Source organism: Microcaecilia unicolor, chromosome 4 (assembly GCF_901765095.1).
Source record: "Microcaecilia unicolor chromosome 4, aMicUni1.1, whole genome shotgun sequence".
In the NCBI taxonomy this organism is placed as follows: Eukaryota; Metazoa; Chordata; class Amphibia; order Gymnophiona; family Siphonopidae; genus Microcaecilia; species Microcaecilia unicolor.
The window spans coordinates 206,785,177-206,808,295 of record NC_044034.1 but is presented as its reverse complement, the minus strand read 5'-3'; the positions used below and the strand labels follow the sequence as shown (position 1 = coordinate 206,808,295).

The 23,119-nt window shown below is 48.2% G+C and overlaps 1 protein-coding gene across 2 annotated transcripts in view; it reads right to left on the bottom strand.

Moving 5' to 3' along the window:
* The window catches only part of PPP1R32 (protein phosphatase 1 regulatory subunit 32), a 107,191-nt gene that overhangs the window by 15,255 nt on the left and 68,817 nt on the right, over positions 1-23,119 (bottom strand). For both annotated transcript variants that reach the window (XM_030201167.1, XM_030201169.1), the window contains 2 exons: positions 10,857-11,021; positions 10,591-10,670 (listed from right to left, as the gene is read on the bottom strand). In XM_030201167.1, the coding sequence (XP_030057027.1) occupies positions 10,595-10,670; positions 10,857-11,021 (241 nt within the window). In that variant the 3' untranslated portion in view covers positions 10,591-10,594. The remainder of the gene's footprint in view (positions 1-10,590; positions 10,671-10,856; positions 11,022-23,119) is intronic.

Below are 23,119 nucleotides of genomic sequence, written 5' to 3'. Positions count from 1 at the left end.
AATGTTATCCCCCCGGCAAGGGATATCCGCCAGCCGCTGCTGGGTGCGGTTGTCCAGGTCAGAGGCACGCAGCCAGGAGATTCTGCGCATCACTATACCTTGGGCCGCAGCTCGAGATGCCACATCACAGGTGTCATAGATACCCCTGGACAGGAACTTTCTGCAAGCCTTCAGCTGCCTGACCACCTCCTGAAATGGCCTGGACTGCTCCGGAGGGAGCTTGTCGACCAGGTCCGCCAGTTGTCGCACATTGTTCCGCATGTGGATGCTCGTGTAGAGCTGGTATGATTGGATTCTGGTCACGAGCATGAAAGATTGGTAGGCCTTCCTCCCAAACGAGTCCAGAGTGCGAGACTCCCGCCCAGGGGGCGCCGAGGTGGTATCCCTCGAAATCAGTGCTCTCTTGAGAGCAGAGTCCACGACCGCCGAGTCATGAGGCAATTGAGGCCACATCAACTCTGGGTCTGAGTGGATTCTGTATTGGGACTCCGTTTTCTTGGGGATGGTGGGATTAGATAGTGGCTTCAACCAGGTCCGAAGCAGTGTCTCCTTAAGGACATTGTGCCGTGGAAGACTCTCTAGGTGGTGATGGATAGTCGAGGACTTCGAGCATCTCCGCCCTCGGCTCATCCACAGTAACCACTGGGAAGGGAATGCTGATAGACATATCCCTGACAAAGGAGGCAAAGGAGAGGCTCTCAGGAGGCGAGAGCTTCCTCTCCGGTGAAGGAGTGGGGTCGGAGGGAAGGCCCACAGACTCCTCTGAGGAGAAATATCTGGGGTCCTCCTCCTCCCCCCCCCCACGAGGCCTCCTCCTCAGTGTCGGACATGAGCTCTCTAAGCTCAGACTGCAACCGGGCCCGTCTCAAATGAGAGGAACCACGTCCTCGATAATGGCGTCGAGCGGTGGACTCCCGCGCCGGCGGGGACGAAGCTCCCTCCATCGACGGGGACTCCACCTGAGTGGCGATCGACACCGGTGCCGCAAGCGGCGTCGGCGGCTTCATCACCGGGCCAGAGAGCCCACCAGCACCTCCATCAACGGCACCGAGGGCACAAGCACCCCCGGTGCCGGCAGAGCCTGGCGCATCAGCCCTTCCAAGATCCCCGGAAGGATGGCTCGGAGGCACTCGTCTAGGCCCGCTGTCGGGAAAGGTAGGGGGGCCAGTGTGGGCGCTGGTGCTGGAAGCTGCTCGGGTCCAGGAGACGGTACCGAGATACCCGAGGACCGGCGCAGCGACACCTCTTCGACCGAGGGGGAACGCTCCTCCTGGCATTGCCGCTTCCTGGATGTCGAGTCGTCCCTCGATGTCCCAGAGCTGCCAGTCCCGTGAGTCGTGGGCGACCGATGACGGTGTTTTTTGGCTTTCTTCCGATGTCCGTCATCGGCGCTCCGCGGAAGGAACTAGGAGGAGGTGGAGCCCCCATGGCCTCGAGGTATCGGATCCGACAGGGTTTGGTCCCGATGGCCCTGAACAGCAGGAGTGGCCGGGGCAGACTGCCCGTGCGGCCGCTCACCACCGCCGACGCTGGCAGGCCGGTGGGCCAAAGGTACCTGTGCTCCTGGGGTCGATGCCATAGTCGACGCCGACACCATCGACAATTGGTACCGGCACCGAAGACCCGGCCATTGACACCGATGCCGTCAAGGTCGATGTCGAGGGGCCGGCACAAGTTCCAAAAAGACGGTCCCGCAGAACTTGCCTCGCTACCTGCGTCTGCTTCCGTAAGCCAAGACACAAGGTGCACGTCTTGGAATTATGATCCAGGCCGAGGCACTGGAGACACTAAGCGTGAGTATCGGTCTGCGAGATCTGCCGGCCGCACCGACCACACTTCTTGAATCCGCTCGGGACCTTAGAGGACATCAACGGAAAAATCACGTCGGCAAAGTCAAAATCGTCGATGGTGGTGGTGAAAAGCACACCCGAAAAAGAAGAAACGACCGCGCGGCCACAAGGCCGCGACGACGCGCCCTCGCGACTAAGAACGACGAGGAAAACTTCTCTTTCTTTTTTTTTTTTTTTAACAAGAAAAGAGAACGCGAACGCGTACAACAAGAAAAGAAAAATGCGGGCTAGGCCACAATCCGGTTTCCGGGGCTGACTAGGAGAGGGACGAAGACACGTCTCTCTCCAGCATGGAAAGGAAAAAAACTGAGTGGGAACGGTCGCGCATGGGTGGGAAGACAGCTGCGCATGCGCGGTGGGCGTGCCCTGCGTGCGGGACCTCCTGCAAAGTTTTTTTCCGGTCGGAGGGGGCTGCCGTGGATGTTAACCCAGTCGTGAGAACAAGCAGCCTGCTTGTCCTCGGAGAATGTGTATGCCCCAAATGTGTTTGATAAAAAGTTTTGTCAGGGGTTGATATCCAAATTAACCAAGTTCAAAGGAGGGAATATTATCATGGGAGGAGATTTTAACCTTGTGGTCAATCCCCGGCTTGATAGATCAGGCTCTGGTGCTGGGAGTTCGGGAGGGGGTGCTCGGGCCTTATCCCTGCTTTGTGAGGCATTGGATCTTGTGGATGTGTGGTGTATTTTACACCCATCGGATAGAGACTTTACTCACCTTTCCAGAGCCCATGCGTACCAATCTCGCATAGATTACTTGTCTCGGGCCCTCTCTTCTCGCAGATGGTGCAGGCAGAGATTGGTCCTTATGAGGTTTCAGATCATGCCCTGATATGGCTAAGATGGAGGAGACCCATGAAGGGGGGTGGAATGGGCCTTTGGAGATATCCCTTAGATTTAGTAGGAGATCAATAGAAATCAAACAAAATAAAACATGGAAAAGAAAATAAGCTGATACCTTTTTTATTGGACATATTGGAGATTAGAAATTCCAGATATTTCTAACAGAGAGGATGGCAGATTATGAATTTCATAATGATATTCACAGAGAGCAGCCAACCCTTTTTTGGGAAACAGAGAAAGCTGTCTTGCGAGGGGATATTATTTCTTATTGTGCTAGAACTCGGAGGCTTTGAGATAAGGAGATTTTACGTTTAGAGTTGCAGGTTCGCAACTATAGGAAGCTATATGGCCGGAATACTACTGATGAGAATAAGTCATTGCTTTTGAGTGCGCAAAAAGAACTCAATGAATTGTTGCATCAAAGAGCAGTCAAGTCCCAGTTTTATTATAAATATAAACTATTCCAATATGGCAACAAGGCAGGGAAATTGTTGGCGAACATGGTGCGGAGTAAAAGGGGAGCCTCCAGAGTTCTGCAACTGAAGGCTTTAAATGGACAGTTATTGAGAACAGATCAGAGCATAGCAGACCGTTTTAGCCAGTTTTATGAAACCCTATATGCTAGGCCGGAAGAGGAGGGGCTGAATGCTGAAATGTTTTTAGATTCGGTAGAGCTCCCTAAATTGTCCCCTCGGCAGTTGCAGAGGTTAAATAGCCCATGGTGGAGGGAGATCTTATGTTAGCACTGCAGCAAAGTGCTTCTCATAAAACACCGGGTACGGATGGCTATCGTATGGAGTTTTACAAGCAGTTCTATGAAAATCTTAAGAAACCGCTTTTGGCCTTGTTTAATTCCATGGTAGAGGAGCGGACCGTGCCGGAAACGATGAAGGTAGCTCAGATTGTAGTTATCCCGTATCCCGAAGACGGGTAAGGATATGGCAGATCCTGGATCATATAGACCAATTTCCCTTCTTAACGTGGATGCCAAATTGTATGCTAAGATTTTGGCAAATTGGCTAGCTCGGGTACTCCCAGAGTTGGTAGAAGAAGCTCAAGTGGGGTTTGTGAGGGGGAAGACAGCGGTTCGGAACCTCCGTGCTATATTGGCCTCTTTAGAGACGGTGCAACATAAGCGTCTGGCTTCTCTGTTAATCAGTTTTGATGCAGAGAAAGCTTTTGACAGGGTGTGATGGCCCTATCTGTTTGAGACTTTGAAGCAATATGGTATTCAGGGGTTCTTTCTAGATGCGATTCAGGTGTTGTATCTGGAGCCTTTGGCTTATGTCTGGGTAAATGGGGTTCGCTCCCGCTCATTTAACATCTTTCGAGGCACTAGGCAGGGGTGTCTGCTCTCTCCTCTATTGTTTGTGTTGTCCTTAGATCCACTGGTTAGAGCGATACAAACCCATCCAGAGATCAAAGGAGTGCCGATAAGTGTCTCGCTGTTCTTGTTGTCGGCCTTTGCGGATGATTTACTGGTACATTTGACACAGCCCTCCCAGTCACTCCCAGCTCTGTTAGAACTCTTTCAAGAATTTGGTGATTATGCAGGGTTCAAGCTTAACTATATGAAATCTTTGGCACTGGCCTCCTCAGAGGAGCAGAAGGGGGAGTGGGGGCAGAATTTTCCACTCCGGTGGGCGCAAGGATCGTTTTGTTATTTGGGGGTTTGGCTGTCTATGAACTCGGCTGATATATATCGATTGAATGTGAATAGACTGCTAGGCGCTACGGAGACACGGCTGAAGAGTTGGGTGACCTTGCCCCTTACACTCTATGGGCGCATTCAGTTATTTCGGATGGTGGAATTCCCTAGGTGGCTTTATTGTATAAGGTTATTGCCCGTCCTTATTTACCACCGAGATTTTAAAGTATTATATCGCTTGCTTAGACGGTATTGTTGTGGGGGGGGGGGGGGGGGAGGCCAAATTGCCGCTGCCTCTGTTGATGGGCCACTGGAAGGAGGGAGGACTGGGCTTACCAGACCTGAAATGGTATAATAGGGCATGCTTATTGAGGCATTTTGGTGACTGGTTTTTTGACCGTGAAGATTATACACCCTGTAAAATAGAGGGTCAGTTCTTTGCCCCTTGTCATTTTTATTTTCTATTACAAGCGCCTAGGGCTAGCGTTCTGGAACATCTGAGGAATAGCTTGCTGCTGACATCTTTGCGGTCTCTCTGGAAAGACCTGATGGGTATTTGGGGCCTATCGAAAAACACGTCGGATATGTTACCCATATGTGGAAACTTATCTTTTAAGCCTGGGATGGATAATAGGACATTTCAGGTTTGGGGGCACTTAGGCATTAGTCGTCTGGAGCATCTGTTAAATAAGCAAGGGATGCTGTTAAATTTGGGAGCTTTAGGTATTGGTTATGATATGAACAACATTTTTGCCTATCATCAAATAACACACTATGTGAGGTCCTTAGACTTGGAGGCTTTGAGAGACAGGCATTGTCATCGAATGAGACAATTCTTGGAAGGAGGGGGAACGGATTGGCTTTCAGTCTCGAAGTTGTATAAGTTATTGGGGAAGCTGCCACTTAAGAAGGACAGAGAGTTAATTAGAATGCGTTGGGCTAGAGACTTAGCCAGGCCGGGACTATCCTTAGATTTTGATATACTGATTTCTCGGATTCCGGAGATGACCGGTAATGCAGGCCTCCATGAATGCCAATACCGAATTCTTCATAGAGCATACCTCACAAAAACCCAGCTTTTTCAGATGGGAGGGGTGGAAGACCTGTTGTGTGAAAAGTGTGGGAGATTGCCAGGCTATCTATTCCACTGTTTGTGGGAATGCTTTCAGGTACAGCATTTTTGGACAGCTGTTTTGCAATATTTGTCATTTTTACTGGGCTCTAAAATTGTATGCTCTCCGATGGGTGTACTGCTGGATAGACATGAGGTCTTTGTCTTACAGAGCACATCCGGGAGGCATCTGATCCGTAAGGCCTGTTTGGTGGGTAAGAGGTTGCTACTTTGTCAATGGGTCTCCTGGACTTCTGGCACTGGAGAAATAGATTTCATGAGCTGATGCTTTGTGAATGCCGGGGAGTAAGAGGCTCCTCTAGGAGGAGGAAGACTTTCTTGGACATTTGAGGCCCATACATTCAGTCGCTACATACAAGAGGTAGAAGTCTGGTACTAAATTCCCTTTGATTTTGAAGGAGGCGGGCGTAGGTTATAGGTTGGTTATCTATGGAAGATACCTTAGGGGGGGTTGGAAGGGGGGAAGGATGAGAGAGTAGGCACAGTATAGAGGGGGGGAAGCTTCTGGGAGGTGGGACAGAGATAGTGGCACCACACGGATGCGATGTGTTTCTCCCGGTTAGTGTATGATATTGTTGATTGGCAGAATTACAGTATAGGGCAGGGAAGAAATGAAATTAGTAGAGCAATGAAATACAAAACCAAGACCACAGAATGTTGTCAGCAGTCTACATTTTATTTAAAAAAAAATTGTTGAATAAATGCTCAGGTTGCTACTTGATACATTTCAAAGTCACTATATAGATTTCTTGACAATAGTTATGTACAGCACTTCTGCATATATATGCCAAAGTTAATCAATATATTAATAAGGAAGGGGGGGAGGGGAGAAGGGAGGGGAAGGTTAGGGGGGAAACAAAAGAAAATGTTGATGATAGCTGTTTAGCTGTATTAGCATAGGTTTGAAATGTTTATTACCAAAGTTATACCGATTGGCATGGAATTGTTTCACATATGCATTCAATAAAAAAATTATTAAACATAAACACTTCACATGAGGATATCTCGTGTCCGTGTTGGTGCTCAAAAACATACTCATACATTCATCCACTCTTTCTCACGATCTCAATGCATCTTCCCTTTAACTCTGGCCAAGTTTCACACATCTTCATCAGAAAGGGAAATCATAACAAACCCATTCTAAACCTGTAACGGACATCAACCCCGAGTGGGTTCGCGTCTGGAAACCCCCACACCCTGGGAAGTTTCCAGACGCGAACCCACTCGGGGTTGATGTCCGCTACAGGTTTAGAATGGGTTTGTTATGATTTCCCTTTCTGATGAAGATGTGTGAAACTCGGCCAGAATTAAAGGGAAGATGCATTGAGATCGTGAGAAAGAGTGGATGAATGTATGAGTATGTTTTTAGCACCAACATGGGCACGAGATATCCTCAAGGGAAGTGTTTATATTATTTTTCTGTGCATATTGTTTTGTACAACTCTGATTGTTTGGGTTGTGGTCAGCTACATTAGTGTCACTGAATATGCATGTACCTCCATATATTTAGTATAAGATTGTGTTAGCAGGGTTTTAGCTGGGTAATGTTTCTTTCTGATAAATATAAAAATGTGTTAATCTAAGTTTATTACATTATCCAATATATGGTGAAGGCCTTACATCTGGTCTGGATGTATGTACATACAATAGGGAGGTGGAACATCGAATGTGCAGTGATGGTTCCAACTGTGATATGACCACATATTCTTCCTGTCTATTAGATTGTAAGCTCTTTGAGCAGGGACTGTCTCTCTTTGTGAAATTGTACAGCGCTGCGTAACCCTAGTAGCACTTTAGAAATGTTAAGTAGTAGTAGTAGTATAAATGGACTGAGCACATTTTGATACACTAAAAATTTTTTGTGTGTGTAGATTTATTTTTAAATTGCATTAAGCGAAAATTTAAAAAAAAATTGTTTAGCCCAAGGTGATGTATGATCTATTTTGTAGACTTGGGGATTTACAAATAGAGTCCATTTTTATAAGGTTATAAGTTATACCGAATTTCCAGTGCCAATTAAAGAATCTAGCCCATTGCATAGAGCTGGCAGTATAACAGTGCTTAGACTGAACAGCTGTGGATGGGCACATCAAATAACTTCATGCTTTGAGAAGAGGTTGAACCAGTCCTAGTCCTGGTTTTGTTCCATCGAAAGTATGACTTTATAGTTCTGACTTTCTTATTAACCATGAGTCCATAGGAAAACAAGAACCAATTCATCCCATCGCTCATGACATGAAGACATTTGGTACAGAGGTGAGGCGCCACAGACTTCTGATGGCGACAGTGCCTATTTTTCAGCAGTCTGTCAAATCTACGTAGTGCGCGCATGCACCTACGCAGTCCACTCTCTGCTCCCCTTGGCATCACAATCTGGCTACGCTTCTGATTTTATATCAGTAGTGAGGTTGAAGCCCCTAGACATTCCCAAGGATGGTTACCAGCTCCATCCATCTCTGTACAGCTCTTAAAACATGGGTGTCGTGTTCAACCTGTAAATTAAATGTGGCCCATCTGAACTTTGGCATGAGGCCTGCTTTAGAATTTTAGCAAAATCTTTTCAGCTAATTAGCTAGCACAGTTGATGGAACTGTACAACAATTTGGTGGAGATGAAGTCACAGTGTCAGGGGAGATTAACAGATGTAGATGAGTGTGAATCATGTTATAGCACACTAAGAAAATTCATGACAGTCCAAAAAGTAAAAATAAACAGAGGCAAATCACAACAATGAAGCTGCTTTTTTAAAATACAGGTACCATTATAAAACCACTGTGGACTGTGTCTGACTTCAATTCCCTTTTACGTCCATTTCACTTTTGATCACATGGCCTGCTGCTGAAAAAGCTGGGAAAGTCACTTCAAAGCTGAGAGTCAGACTACAGTACTTCCTTTGGGGCTCTTTCACTAAAAGGCATTTAAAAAAGGTTTAGTGCCAGATTCAATATATGGTGCCAGAAAAATGGGTGTGAAAAAAACATGCTTAGCAGTATTCTAGAAACCTCACCTACGGTTAGGCACGGTTTATAGAATACACGTAGCAGCTGTCCCCGTGACTAAAATTTAGGCAAAGCCATTTACACCAACCAAAACCTGGTGTAAATGCCCATGTCTTATTTAGGCACGGATCAGGCATATTCTGTAAGAGTGTGCATAAATTTCAGGGATGCACATGACCCACCCATGGCCACACCCCCTTTTGTGATCTGCACATTAGGATTTACGCGCACCACTTTACAGAATACACTTAGACAGTTGCATGCATAAATTATAATTAGTGCCAATTAGTGTCAATAATTGTTTGCTATTAAACAATTAAGTTGCATGTGTGAATCGGCTATACTTTCTAATTTCCACCTGCAACTTTAGTCTCCATATATAGAATCTGCGGGCTACTGCAAAACATGTTAAAGTGTTTTGTAGCAATTTGTCAGCGTACGCCAGTTGCACGCTATTGAATTTCTTGGGAGGAAGTGTTTCATGCGTGGGGGTATGGGTATGGAAGTGTTATCCAGCCAGTGTGTTCACATTAGCACATGCTAACTGGAAAATACTAAATTAATGTGGGAGCACTTAGCACCTCCCAAATAGGAGGCAGTAAGTACTCCCACATTAATTTTTTGGCAGTCCCATTTGCTAATGGAAAAAATAGCACAGGACCTGCAAAAATAATATTTAAAATGGCCTCAATACTGCTGCATTAAAATGGACTGAGCATGCCAGAAAGTCCCACATTAGCATGTGCTAAGCCCAGGTTTTGCTGCAGCTTAGTAAAAGGACCCCTATATTTATACTTTCACTCACTGTTCCCTCTAAGTTGTGCAGGAATCCTCCACCTATAGTCCTGCCAGTGGGGTGTGCTGTTTCACTATCATATTTTCAATAGTGAGAGCAGGCAAGCTCTACAGAACTCCAGGGAACCTGCCTGTCCCTCCCTAGCTTATGTGGGCCTCGGCTGAATATCGGCCCAGGATCCACATGAGCTTTTTTTCTTAAATTGGAGTTCTCCCCCCCCCCCCCCCCCAAACTCCCTATGCATCCACCTCTCCCCCTCTCCTAGCCCATGGCTACAAGCCACTCCCCCTGAAACCCCCTGTCCCTCAGTAGTTCAGGTGCCCCCCCCCCCCCCCCCGGGGCCTACCTTGATCCCTAGTGGCCCCTTGCAACAGCTTCCCAAAATGACTGCCATGACCTCTTGTGGCAGCTTATGGTACTACTGCAAGCTGCCACTAGAGGTCATGGTAGACATTCTGCAAAGGTGCTGCAAGGGGTAGGAGTGAGGGGGCTCTGCTTCTGCCTCCAACAACCAGCACTGGACCACCAGGGATCAAGGTAGGCCTGGGGGGCCTACCTGAAGTACTGAGGTGTTGGAAGTTGGGGAGGAAGGAAGAGGGGAGTGGTAGTAGCTTGCGGCCATGGGCTGGGGGCAGGGGGAAGCATCAAGGCTTGGGGGGGGGGGGGCTCCAAGTTTTTTTTTAAAGGCTTATTTGGGTCCTGGACTGCTATGAGGGCCCCGACTGAATATTGGCTGGGCTTGCATATGCTCCACTGCCCAGCCCACCCACTTATAGCCCCCAATATTCAGTGCCAGTACTGACCATCACTTGGCCAAATATTGGGGTGGAGGGGGTATTTAAATTGGAGGGAAAATGTATAGATAGAAATGCTGAATATATGTGCAGTGTGGTCACCATGCCAGCACTATCCATTTAGTTTAGGCCTGCTGTTCAGAAGCCCTGAACTAAACATATAAGTTGTATCAGCATGAGGGCTCTTATTTGGATAGTTTTTCGACCCAACCTTGCTCTACCCCAAACCTGGCTTCTTCCAGTATGGTGAGAATTGAGATATTCATTCAGATATTTGGCACAAATAGGGAAGTATATTATTCACTAGCTGCCAGCCAAGATGATGATAATAATTATTACCATGAAAATAAAGTAATGCTCCATAGTTCCTACTGGTTTCAGCACTAACATTTGAAATGAGGAGGATTTGCATTCTGATATCAGCTTTGGCCTCTATGTTTTTTAATGCTCTGATCAACAGCTCTCAGGAACTGGGCTTTTCTTACCCCGTCATGTCCCAGTAGGAAGAGTTCTGAACAATGCTACTTACCCAGTTACATAGCAAGCTGGGCAGGGTTCAATAACTTGTTTCGCTTGTCATCATAGAATAGATCAGCTGCTTTTATTGTCCTGTGCAGAAAGAGAATGAAGAAGCACACAGTTTTGCAAAGAAAGAGACTGAGACAAACTAAGGGGAAAGAGACAGGTGCTGAGATGTGAACCCAGACAGAAGCAGATAGGCCAGAGATCTGAACAGGCAGCAAGAAAGTGCAGGTGTACATGAGGAGAGGGGCAGAAGTGAGATGCAGACCTTACCTGCCTACATGTGGATGGGCATTCCTCAGTGTCTCCTTAACATCTATAGGCATGGTCAGCTTGCTAGATGAATTGTTTACTGAGAAACTGCTGGATGTATGCTTCTGAATCCCAGTACGAGTCCAGCCTTCTCTATCTATTCCCAAAGGATTTTTATTATAGAACCTGCAAAATGGAGAGAAGAGCCAGGATATAACAAAAGAGAGGGAACGAAGTACAAACTAAAGTCCAAACAAAAAAAACAGCACCACGAGCCTTTAAAAATGGAACACAGTTCTTTAATGAATGAGCCTTGACAAAAAGACCCGACACGGGCCGTGTTTCGGTGACTAGCACCTGCGTCAGGGGTCACAGTGATGACGTGGAAAACTTGGGGAATAACAAAGCACCAAGGCACTTTCACTTTCTGCATCCATTTGGATACAGAAAGTGAAAGTGCCTTGGTGCTTTGTAGCTTTTACTACATGAGACGTGGGGTAAGGAATAATATATTGTAGAAGAATATATTCGAGTTATTCCCCAAGTTTTCCACGTCATCACTGTGACCCCTGACGCAGGTGCTAGTCACCGAAACACGGCCCGTGTTGGGTCTTTTTGTCAAGGCTCATTCATTAAAGAACTGTGTTCCATTTTTAAAGGCCCGTGGTGCTGTTTTTTTTTTTTGTTTGTTTGTTTGGAGAAGAGCCAGGATAAACATCTTACTCTTTCTCTTCCTTATATTTCTTTTATTTATGTGAATGAATTTTTATTTTTAAGCCTTATTTTTATATGATTATTTTGTAATTTTATTATTCCTTCTGAGATTGTTTCTGTGATGTCTCTGTCTTTATGTATGTGCTATGTTTTTTTATTAGAATACACAGTATATGAAATAAAATTGAACCTTGAACTTTGACTACTTGAACATTCCACACTGAAGAATAATTCATCCTCTTAAAAAAATGAATTGCTTGTAATATATTCATATCAAGTTTCACAGACTCATCAATATATATTTTTTTCATCTCCAGGAAAAATACAAAATGCTATTATAAAAAAATTAGTTTTCAATAAAATCTTGAATTTCTTAAAATTAATTTCCTGGCGAATCTATTTAGGAAGATTTTTCCATAAAACAGGAGCAAGACTAAAGATACTACTTGAACAAGTAGACCCCCAACGGGCTTTAGAAATTTATTTATTAGGATTTATTTACCGCCTTTTTAAAGGAATTCACTCAAGGCAGTGTACAGCAAGAATAAATCAAACATAAGCAATAGACAATTACAGCAGTAAAAATATTCAAACAACAATACAAAGTATGGCATAGTATGCTACATTACAATGCCAATACAATACACAATAAAGCATTTTAATAGACAGCATAGGGTATAAGCAAAGATGGAACATATAGATAGATTAGATAGAGTGACAGGAGTAAGAAAATAAGGGACTAGCTAAAGAGTTGCAAATGAGGTCAGAAAGGTGCTTGAACATTATCCTCACTAGGGTAGGAGTGGATAAAATTGTCCTGCTATAATTTGTGCAGCCAGTGTCATTTACTTCTTCTGTTAAAGGCCTGGTTGAAAAGCGAAGCCTTTCATGGAGTGCATTCCAGAGCGTGGGGGCTAATCCGGAGAAGGCTCGCTTGCAGGTATCACATTGTGTGATGTCCTTTGGAGAGGGTGTGGTTAGAGAAACTCCTTGGGAGGACCTTAGTAACTTTGAAGGTGTGTAGAGGGAGATCCTGTTTTTCAAGTACTCTGGGTCATTTCGTTTAAGGGCCTTGAAAGTCAAACACAGAGTTTTAAATTTGGTTCTATGTTGAACTGGTAGCCAGTGAAGTTTATGCAAAAAAGGTGTGATGTGGTCACATCACTTACAAACTTCTATTAGTCTTTCTGCAGTATTCTGAATCAATTGGAGCTGGTACAAACCCTTTGTAATCAGACCAGTGTAGAGTGCATTACAATAATCCAGTCTGGGTGTTGCAACCCTACCTTGTTCGTCTGGCGGCGACCATATTGGAAGGATCATCTAAGCAGCAACCATCTTGGGAAGATCATCTGAGGGGCAGCCATCTTGGGAAGATCATCTGAGGGGCAGCCATCTTGGAAGGATCATTTGAGGAGCAGCCATCTTAGGTAGCTCACTAGGAGGCAGCCATCTTGAGTATCTTTTGGGCGTGCCCTATGGGAGCTCTTGCCTCACAGCTGAGACCAGGATCCTCTGATTGGAGGCCTATTTAAGAGCTGGCCTGAGTCACCATCTTTGCTTCGGCTTCTATTACTTTAGAGGTTTGGTGCTCGTTATCGTGTGTTTTGCTATTACTTCCCTGCTTACCTGACTACTGAACTGAACTTGACTACCCACTGTTTTGCTGCCTGCCTAGACCCTCACTGACTCTACGAGCTGAAGTAACTGCCACCAAGAAAATGACCTTCCAGGTCAAGTACTTCAGATGGCAGGAATTCAGTGGCTCAAAAGGAGGTTTCATCAGCTGGGTGAGAACGACATTGAGATCCCATGACACTGTAGGAGGCTTGACAGGGGGCTTTGACAAAAGCAAACCTCTCATGAAGAGAACAACTAAAGGCTGTCCCGAGATCGGCTTACCTTCCACACGGTAATGGTATGCACTGATCGCACTAAGGTGAACCCTTACAGAGTTGGTCTTGAGACCAGACTCAGACAAGTGCAGAAGGTATTCAAGCAGGGTCTGTGTAGGACAAGAGCGAGGATCTAGGGCCTTGCTGTCACACCAGACGGCAAACCTCCTCCACAGAAAGAAGTAACTCCTCTTAGTGGAATCTTTCCTGGAAGCAAGCAAGATGCGGGAGACACCCTCTGACAGACCCAAAGAGGCAAAGTCTACGCTCTCAACATCCAGGCCGTGAGAGCCAGGGACCGGAGGTTGGGATGCAGAAGCGCCCCTTCGTCCTGTGTGATGAGGGTCGGAAAACACTCCAATCTCCACGGTTCTTCGGAGGACAACTCCAGAAGAAGAGGGAACCAGATCTGACGCGGCCAAAAAGGAGCAATCAGAATCATGGTGCCTCGGTCTTGCTTGAGTTTCAACAAAGTCTTCCCCACCAGAGGTATGGGAAGATAAGCATACATCAGACCCTCCCCCCCCCCCCAGTCCAGGAGGAAGGCATCCGATGCCAGTCTGCCGTGGGCCTGAAGCCTGGAACAGAACTGAGGGACTTTGTGGTTGGCTCGAGATGCGAAGAGATCTACCAAGGGGGTGCCCCACACCTGGAAGATCTGTCGCACTACACGGGAATTGAGCGACCACTCGTGAGGTTGCATAATCCTGCTCAACCTGTCGGCCAGACTGTTGTTTACGCCTGCCAGATATGTGGCTTGGAGCACCATGCCGTGACGGCGAGCCCAGAGCCACATGCTGACGGCTTCCTGACACAGGGGGCTAGATCCGGTGCCCCCCTGCTTGTTGATGTAATACATGGCAACCTGGTTGTCTGTCTGAATTTGGATAATTTGGTGGGACAGCCGATCTCTGAAAGCCTTCAGAGCGTTCCAGACCGCTCGTAACTCCAGAAGATTGATCTGCAGATCGCGTTCCTGGAGGGACCAGCTTCCTTGGGTGTGAAGCCCATCGACATGAGCTCCCCACCCCAGGAGAGACGCATCCGTGGTCAGCACTTTTTGTGGCTGAGGAATTTGGAAAGGACGTCCCAGAGTCAAATTGGACCAAATCGTCCACCAATACAGGGATTTGAGAAAACTCGTGGACAGGTGGATCACGTCTTCTAGATCCCCAGCAGCCTGAAACCACTGGGAAGCTAGGGTCCATTGAGCAGATCTCATGTGAAGGCGGGCCATGGGAGTCACATGAACTGTGGAGGCCATGTGGCCCAGCAATCTCAACATCTGCCGAGCTGTGATCTGCTTGGACGCTCGCACCCGCGAGACGATGGACAACAAGTTGTTGGCTCTCGTCTCTGGGAGATAGGCGCGAGCCGTCCGAGAATCCAGCAGAGCTCCTATGAATTCGAGTTTCTGCACTGGGAGAAGATGGGACTTTGGATAATTTATCACAAACCCCAGTAGCTCCAGGAGGCGAATAGTCATCTGCATGGACTGTAGAGCTCCTGCCTCGGATGTGTTCTTCACCAGCCAATCATCGAGATATGGGAACACGTCTACCCCCAGTCTGCGAAGTGCCGCTGCTACTACAGCCAAGCACTTCGTGAACACTCTGGGCGCAGAGGCGAGCCCAAAGGGTAGCACACAATACTGGAAGTGACGTGTGCCCAGCTGAAATCGCAGATACTGTCTGTGAGCTGGCAGTATCGGGATGTGCGTGTAGGCGTCCTTCAAGTCCAGAGAGCATAGCCAATCGTTTTCCTGAATCATGGGGAGAAGGGTGCCCAGGGAAAGCATCCTGAACTTTTCTTTGACCAGATATTTGTTCAGGGCCCTTAGGTCTAGGATGGGACGCATCCCCCCTGTTTTCTTTTCCACAAGGAAGTACCTGGAATAGAATCCCAGCCCTTCTTGCCCGGATGGCACGGGCTCGACCGCATTGGCGCTGAGAAGGGCGGAGAGTTCCTCTGCAAGTACCTGCTTGTGCTGGAAGCTGTAAGACTGAGCTCCCGGTGGACAATTTGGAGGTTTTGAGGCCAAATTGAGGGTGTATCCTTGCCGGACTATTTGGAGAACCCACTGATCGGAGGTTATGAGAGGCCACCTTTGGTGAAAAGCTTTCAACCTCCCTCCGACTGGCAGGTCGCCCGGCACTGACACTTGGATGTCGGCTATGCTCTGCTGGAGCCAGTCAAAAGCTCGTCCCTTGCTTTTGCTGGGGAGCCGAGGGGCTTTGCTGAGGCGCACGCTGCTGACGAGAGCGAGCGCGCTGGGGCTTAGCCTGGGCCGCAGGCTGTCGAGAAGGAGGATTGTACCTACGCTTACCAGAAGAGTAGGGACCAGTCCTCCTTCCCCCAAAAAATCGTCTACCTGTAGAGGTAGAAGCTGAAGGCTGCCGACGGGAGAACTTGTCGAAAGCGGTATCCCGCTGGTGGAGCTGCTCTTCCACCTGCTTGACTTTCTCTCCAAAAATGTTATCCGCACGGCAAGGCGAGTCCGCAATCCGCTGCTGGAGTCTATTCTCCAGGTCGGAGGCACGCAGCTATGAGAGTCTGTGCATCACCACACCTTGAGCAGCGGCCCTGGACGCAACATCAAAGGTGTCATACACCCCTCTGGCCAGGAATTTTCTGCACGCCTTCAGCTGCCTGACCACCTCCTGAAAAGGCTTGGCTTGCTCAGGGGGGAGCTTGTCCACCAAGCCCGCCAACTTCCGCACATTGTTCCGCATGTGTATGCTCGTGTAGAGCTGGTACGACTGAATTTTGGCCACGAGCATAGAGGAATGGTAGGCCTTCCTCCCAAAGGAGTCTAAGGTTCTAGAGTCTTTGCCCGGGGGCGCCGAAGCATGCTCCCTAGAACTCTTAGCCTTCTTTAGGGCCAAATCCACAACTCCAGAGTCGTGAAGCAACTGAGTGCGCATCAGCTCTGGGTCCCCATGGATCCGGTACTGGGACTCGATCTTCTTGGGAATGTGGGGGTTAGTTAATGGCTTGGTCCAGTTCGCCAGCAATGTCTTTTTGAGGACATGATGCATGGGTACTGTGGACGCTTCCTTAGGTGGAGAAGGATAGTCCAGGAGCTCAAACATTTCAGCCCTGGGCTCGTCCTCCACAACCACCGGGAAGGGGATGGCCGTAGACATCTCCCGGACAAAGGAAGCGAAAGACAGACTCTCGGGAGGAGAAAGCTGCCTTTCAGGAGAGGGAGTGGGATCAGAGGGAAGACCATCAGACTCCTCGTCAGAGAAATATCTGATGTCCTCCTCTTCCTCCCACGAGGCTTCACCATCGGTATCAGACACAAGTTCACGAACCTGTGTCTGAAGCCGTGCCCGGCTCGACTCCGTGGAACCCCGGCCACGGTGGGAGCGTCAAGAGGTAGACTCCCGCGCCCGCACCGGCGAAGCTCCCTCCGCCGACGTAGTCGGGGAGCCTTCCTGGGAGGCGACCGCAGTCGGTACCGCAAACGGCACCGATGTCGGAGACCTCACCCCGGGCAAGGGGCCAGCCGGCGCCTCACTCGACGGTACCGGGGGCGCAAGCACCCCCGGTACCGGAGGGGAAGGGCGCAACAGCTCTCCCAGAATCTCTGGGAGAACGGCCCGGAGACTCTCGTGCAGAGCGGCTGTGGAGTAAGACGTGGAAGCCGATGCAGGTGTCGATGTCAGAGTCTGTTCCGGGCGTGGAGGCTGTTCCGGGCTGTCCAGAGTGGAGCGCATCGACACCTCCTGAACAGAGGGTGAGCGGTCCTCTCGGTGCCGATGCCTGCTGGGTGCCGACTCCCTCGGCAACCCAGAGCTCTCGGTGCCGACACGGGAAGGGGACCGGTGTCGATGCTTCTTCGACTTCTTGGGACGAAGCACGTCACTGGAGCTTCCCGGCACCGACGAGGAGGACGTAGAATCCAGCCGTCGCTTCCTCGGGGCCGAGGCCGAAGAAGGTCGGTCTCGGGGGGGCTGTACCGCAGGAGCCCTCAGGGTAGGGGGAGACCCACCCGAAGGCTCACCGCCACCAGCAGGGGAATGGACAGCCCTCACCTGCACTCCAGACGAAGCACCACCGTCCGACGACATCAGCAGACGAGGTCCCGGTACCACCGACGTCGACACAGTCGTCCGATGTCTCAGCGCCGATGCAGAGGGTCGATGCCTCGATGCACTGGCGGCCGAGGATGAAGGTCTGGACGCTGGAGACGTCGATGCACTCGATACCCCCGGTGCCGATGCCGACGAAGAGCCCGAGAACAAAACGTTCCACTGGGCCAATCTCGCTACCTGAGTCCGCTTTTGTAAAAGGGCGCAGAGACTACAGGCCTGCGGGCGGTGCCCAGCCCCCAGACACTGAAGACACGACGCGTGCCTGTCAGTGAGCGATATTACCCAGGCGCACTGGGTGCACTTCTTGAAGCCGCTGGGAGACTTCGATGACATGGGCGGAAAAATCTCGCCGGCGAAATCGAAACTCGTAATTGCGGTAGGCACCAAAAATGAGGGGAAGAAAAAATTCGACCCGAGGCCTGAAAAAAGGCCTACCCCGAAGACGAAAGAAAACTTACCGGGGCAAAAACTGGAAGTAGCGGGAAGGGAAAAAGACCGGAAAGGTCCTCTTCCAAATCTTTTTTTTTTTTGTAGCGAAACCAAAAAAGGAGACGCGCGAGGTCAACTTTAGGGGCGCGAACGGCGAAACACGACCGTACCGAGCGCGGACAAAAGAAGACTGGCCGGCACGAGCCGGTTTCGGGCGAGAAGACGGCCGCGCATGCGCGAGGGCTAGCAAAGACTTTGCTAGTGAAGATTCCGGATTGGAGGGGCTGCCGTGGACGTCACCCTATCAGTGAGAACAAGCAGCCTGCTTGTCCTCGGAGAATTACTTTACCAGGCTCCATTGGCGGTATTAAAAGTCAATGGTTCCAATTCAGAGCCTATTAAACTCCAAAGAGGTACAAGACAGGGCTGTGCAGTTTCACCACTATTGTTTCCCCTAACAATTGAACCACTGGCCTGTATTATAAGAGCGGATACAGGAGTAAAAGGAGTAGTACGAGGAAAGAGGGAACATAAGCTAATGCTGTTTGCATATGATGTGCTGATGACATTGACGAACCCTGAACCATCGGTGCGGCGGGCTATAGAATTAATGACACAATATGGGGAAAGGTCGAGATTTAAGGTGAATATTAATAAGACAGAGCTACTTAATATTACAGTACCTGACCATGAGATAGAGCAGATGAGGGCGGCATTCCCGTTTGTGTGGGCCACAAAATCTATTAAGTATCTGGGGATACAGATCACCTCTAAAGTAGAGGATATCTATGAGGCAAATTTCCCGATGAAAATAGCAGAGCTAATAGCTGAACTTGATAGGTGGGAAGGTGTAAATATTTCGTGGAAGGGTCGCATTAGCGCCGTTAAAATGATGCTGCTGCCTAAAATGTTATATCTGTTTATGGCGCTCCCTATTCCTATCCCTCGGAGTTTCTTTACACGCCTCAATAGAAAGATGTTTGCTTTTATATGGAGGAAAAGGCCCCCACGGGTGAGGCATGCTATACTGTTTCAACCACAAGAGAAGGGTGGGATGGGAGTCCCCAACTTCTTTTTATATTACCAGGCGGCCCAATTAAGAATCCTTGCCGATTGGCATCCAGCAGTTAATAAAAAATGGTTACACTGGGAAAGGGCCTGGCTTGGGATGAGAGAGGTGGGGGATCTCCTATGGATACCAAGTAAGGAACTGAGGAATATAGGGCGAAGAATACCCATTGGACTTAGGCACATTTTATTCACCTGGTACCAAATTAGGAAACAGTGGTTCCCGGAACGCACATACTTCCATCAGACAGGAATTTGCAGGGCGCCAGGTTTTCCATTAGGGGCCACTGAGATAACCTTCAAACACTGGGCACGGGCGGGGCTCCATAAGGTGGGCCAACTGTGGGATGCTGACAAGATAATAAGCTTTACAGAACTACAGGAGGAATATGGGTTGCAGGCTAGAGATCAGGTGTTTTACTGTTGTATACGTAACTACATGCAGACCAAGGCCCGAGAAGAGCTGGAATTGGGGGAAACATCTTTGGAATTAGCGCTGGGGAAAGGAGGGGGAAGGGGAAGTGTATCACGCATATATCTAGCACTACTCCAGCGCACAGATCCCCAAAGAACTTATATTAATAGATGGGAAGGAGTATTGCAGGGTACATTCTCAAGGGAGTGCTGGAAAAGGGGCTATCGCTATCTGTTTAAACCCTCTATGGCCCAAAATGCAATTGAAAATGGATTTAAAATTTACTACTGGTGGTACTATACGCCAGACAGATTACAGCAAATATACCCAGAGACATCAGGAGACTGCTGGCGACAGTGTGGGGCTAGAGGCACATTTATGCACATTTGGTGGGAATGCTCCAAGATAATAGACTATTGGAAGAATGTGATTACATTGATAACGACAGTTCTTCAATGCCCCTACCCCTGCATGCCGGCGCATTGCCTTCTTCATTTCAAACCGGCTTCAACGACAGGGCCTCAGCACAAGCTAGCCACACAATATTTGGTGGCAGCCAAACTTGCTATAGCCAGAGACTGGAAAAACCCACAGCCGCCTGAGATGAGGAGGGTCCTGCAACGAGTGGACTTCCTATACCAGATGGCAAAACTGACAGCTATGAGAAGAGGGCAAATGGGAGCCTTTAACAAAGTGTGGCAACCATATGAACACTTACATGAACAGACAATAGCACCACCATGATACGGGGGGGGGGGGGGGGGGAGAGGGGGGAGAAGGAATAATAGCAAGAGTTGGCATAGAAGTTCAGCATTATGTTGTGAATGATAAGATGTAAATGAGAGCATTGTTTTGTAAAATTGGAACTTAATAAAAAAAACAGTTAAAAAAAAAAAAGAAACTACAGGTCGGTAAGCCTCACTTCGATTATTGGAAAAGTAATGGAAGCGATGCTGAAAGAAAGGATAGTGAATTTCCTGGAAGCCAATAAGTTGCAAGATCCAAGACAATATGGTTTTACCAAAGGGAAATCGTGCCAAACGAATCTCATTGAATTCTTTGATTGGGTGACAGGAGAATTGAATCAGGGACGAGCTATAGACGTAATCTACTTAGATTTCAGCAAAGCTTTTGACACGGTTCCCCACAGGAGGCTCTTAAATAAACTGGATGGGCTGAAGATAGGACCCGAAGTGGTGAACTGAGGAACAAGTTGTGCATCTTTATGCTGATGACACCCAGCTGTATCTCTCCACACCAGACATCACCGTGGAGACCCAGACCAAGGTATCGGCCTGCTTATCAGACATTGCTGCATGGATGTCCAACCGCCACCTGAAACTGAACATGGCCAAGATCGAGCTTATCGTCTTTCCACCAAAACCCACTTCTCCTCTTCCTCCGCTCTCTATCTCAGTTGATAACACCCTCATCCTCCCTGTCTCATCTGCCCGCAACCTCGGAGTCATCTTCGACTCCTCCCTCTCCTTCTCTGCGCATATCCAGCAGACAGCCAAGACCTGTCGCTTCTTCCTCTTTAACATCAGCAAAATTCACCCTTTCCTCTCTGAGCACACCACCCGAACTCTCATCCACGCTCTCATTACCTCTCACCTTGATTACTGCAACCTACTCCTCACTGGCTTCCCACTTAGCCATCTATCCCCCCTTCAATCCGTTCAGAACTCTGCTGCACGTCTTATATTCCGCCTGAACCGATATACTCATATCACCCCTCTCCTCAGGTCGCTTCACTGGCTTCCAATCAGATACCGCATACAGTTCAAGCTTCTCCTTCTTACCTACAAATGCACTCAGTCTGCAGCCCCTCATTACCTCTCTACCCTCATCTCCCCTTACGTTCCCACCCGAAACCTCCGCTCACAGGACAAATCCCTCCTCTCAGTACCCTTCTCCACCACTACCAACTCCAGGCTCCGCCCATTTTGCCTCACCTCTCCCTATGAGTGGAATAAACTTCCTGAGCCCCTACGCCAAGCCCCCTCCCTACCCATCTTCAAATCCTTGCTCAAAGCCCACCTCTTCTATGTTGCTTTTGGCACCTAACCTTATACCTTTCAGGAAATCTAGACTGCCCCAATTTGATTGCCCCTACTTGACTGACTGTACATTTGTCCATTAGATTGTAAGCTCTTTGAGCAGGGACTGTCCTTCTATGTTAAATTGTACAGCGCTGCGTAACCCTAGTAGCGCTTTAGAAATTTTAAATAGTAGTAGTAGTAGTGACGGACAGAAGCCAGAGGATGGTGGTGAATGGAATTCGCTCGGAGGAGGGAAAGGTGAGTAGTGGTGTGCCTCAAGGATCGGTGCTGGGACCGATTCTGTTCAATATATTTGTGAGTGACATTGCCGAAGGGTTAGAAGGTAAAGTTTGCCTATTTGCGGATGATACTAAGATCTGTAACAGAGTGGATACCCGGGAGGGAGTGGAAAACATGAAAAAGGATCTGAGGAAGCTAGAAGAATGGTCTAAGGTTTGGCAATTAAAATTCAATGCGAAGAAATGCAAAGTGATGCACTTAGGGAATAGAAATCCTTGGGAGACGTATGTGTTAGGTGGGGAGAGTCTGATAGGAACGGACGGGGAGAGGGATCTTGGGGTGATAGTATCTGAGGATCTGAAGGCAACGAAACAGTGTGACAAGGTGGTGGCCGTAACTAGAAGGTTGTTAGGCTGTATAGAGAGAGGTGTGACCAGCAGAAGAAAGGGGGTGTTGATGCCCCTGTATAAGTCGTTGGTGAGGCTCCACCTAGAGTATTGTGTTCAGTTTTGGAGGCCGTACCTTGCGAAGGATGTAAAAAGAATTGAAGCGGTGCAAAGAAAAGCTACGAGAATGGTAAGGGATTTGCGTTACAAGACGTATGAGGAGAGACTTGATGACCTGAACATGTATCCTCTGGAAGAAAGGAGAAACAGGGGTGATATGATACAGACGTTCAAATATTTGAAAAGTATTAATCCGCAAACGAACCTTTTCTGGAGATGCGAAGGAGGTAGAACGAGAGGACATGAAATGAGATTGAAGGGGGGCAGACTCAAGAAAATGTCAGGAAGTATTTTTTCACGGAGAGAGTAGTGGATGCTTGGAATGCCCTCCCGCGGGAGGTGGTGGAAAGGAAAACGGTAACAGAATTCAAGCACGCATGGGATAAACATAAAGGAATCCTGTTCAGAAGGAATGGATCCTAAGGAGCTTAGCCGAGATTGGGTGGCAGAGCCGGTGGCGGGAGGCGGGGATAGTGCTGGGCAGACTTATATGTTCTGTGCCAGAACTGGTGGTGGGAAGCGGGGCTGGTGGTTGCGAGGCGGGGATAGTGCTGGGTAGACTTACACGATCTGTGCCCTGAAAAGGACAGGTACAAATCAAGGTAAGGTATACATAAAAAGTAGCACATATGAGTTTATCTTGTTGGGCAGACTGGATGGACCATGCAGGTCTTTTTCTGCCATTATCTACTATGTTACTATGTATGTATTAAAAGAATGAAGTGAAAAATAAATAAAAAGATAAATGGATGAATGATCATAGTGGAATTATATTAAATGGACTGGTAAATGGACAATTGAATAAAGGATAAAAAAAATGTCTATACGTACTTAAGATCAATTCAAGGAAATATGATGCAAATCATGCCAATAAG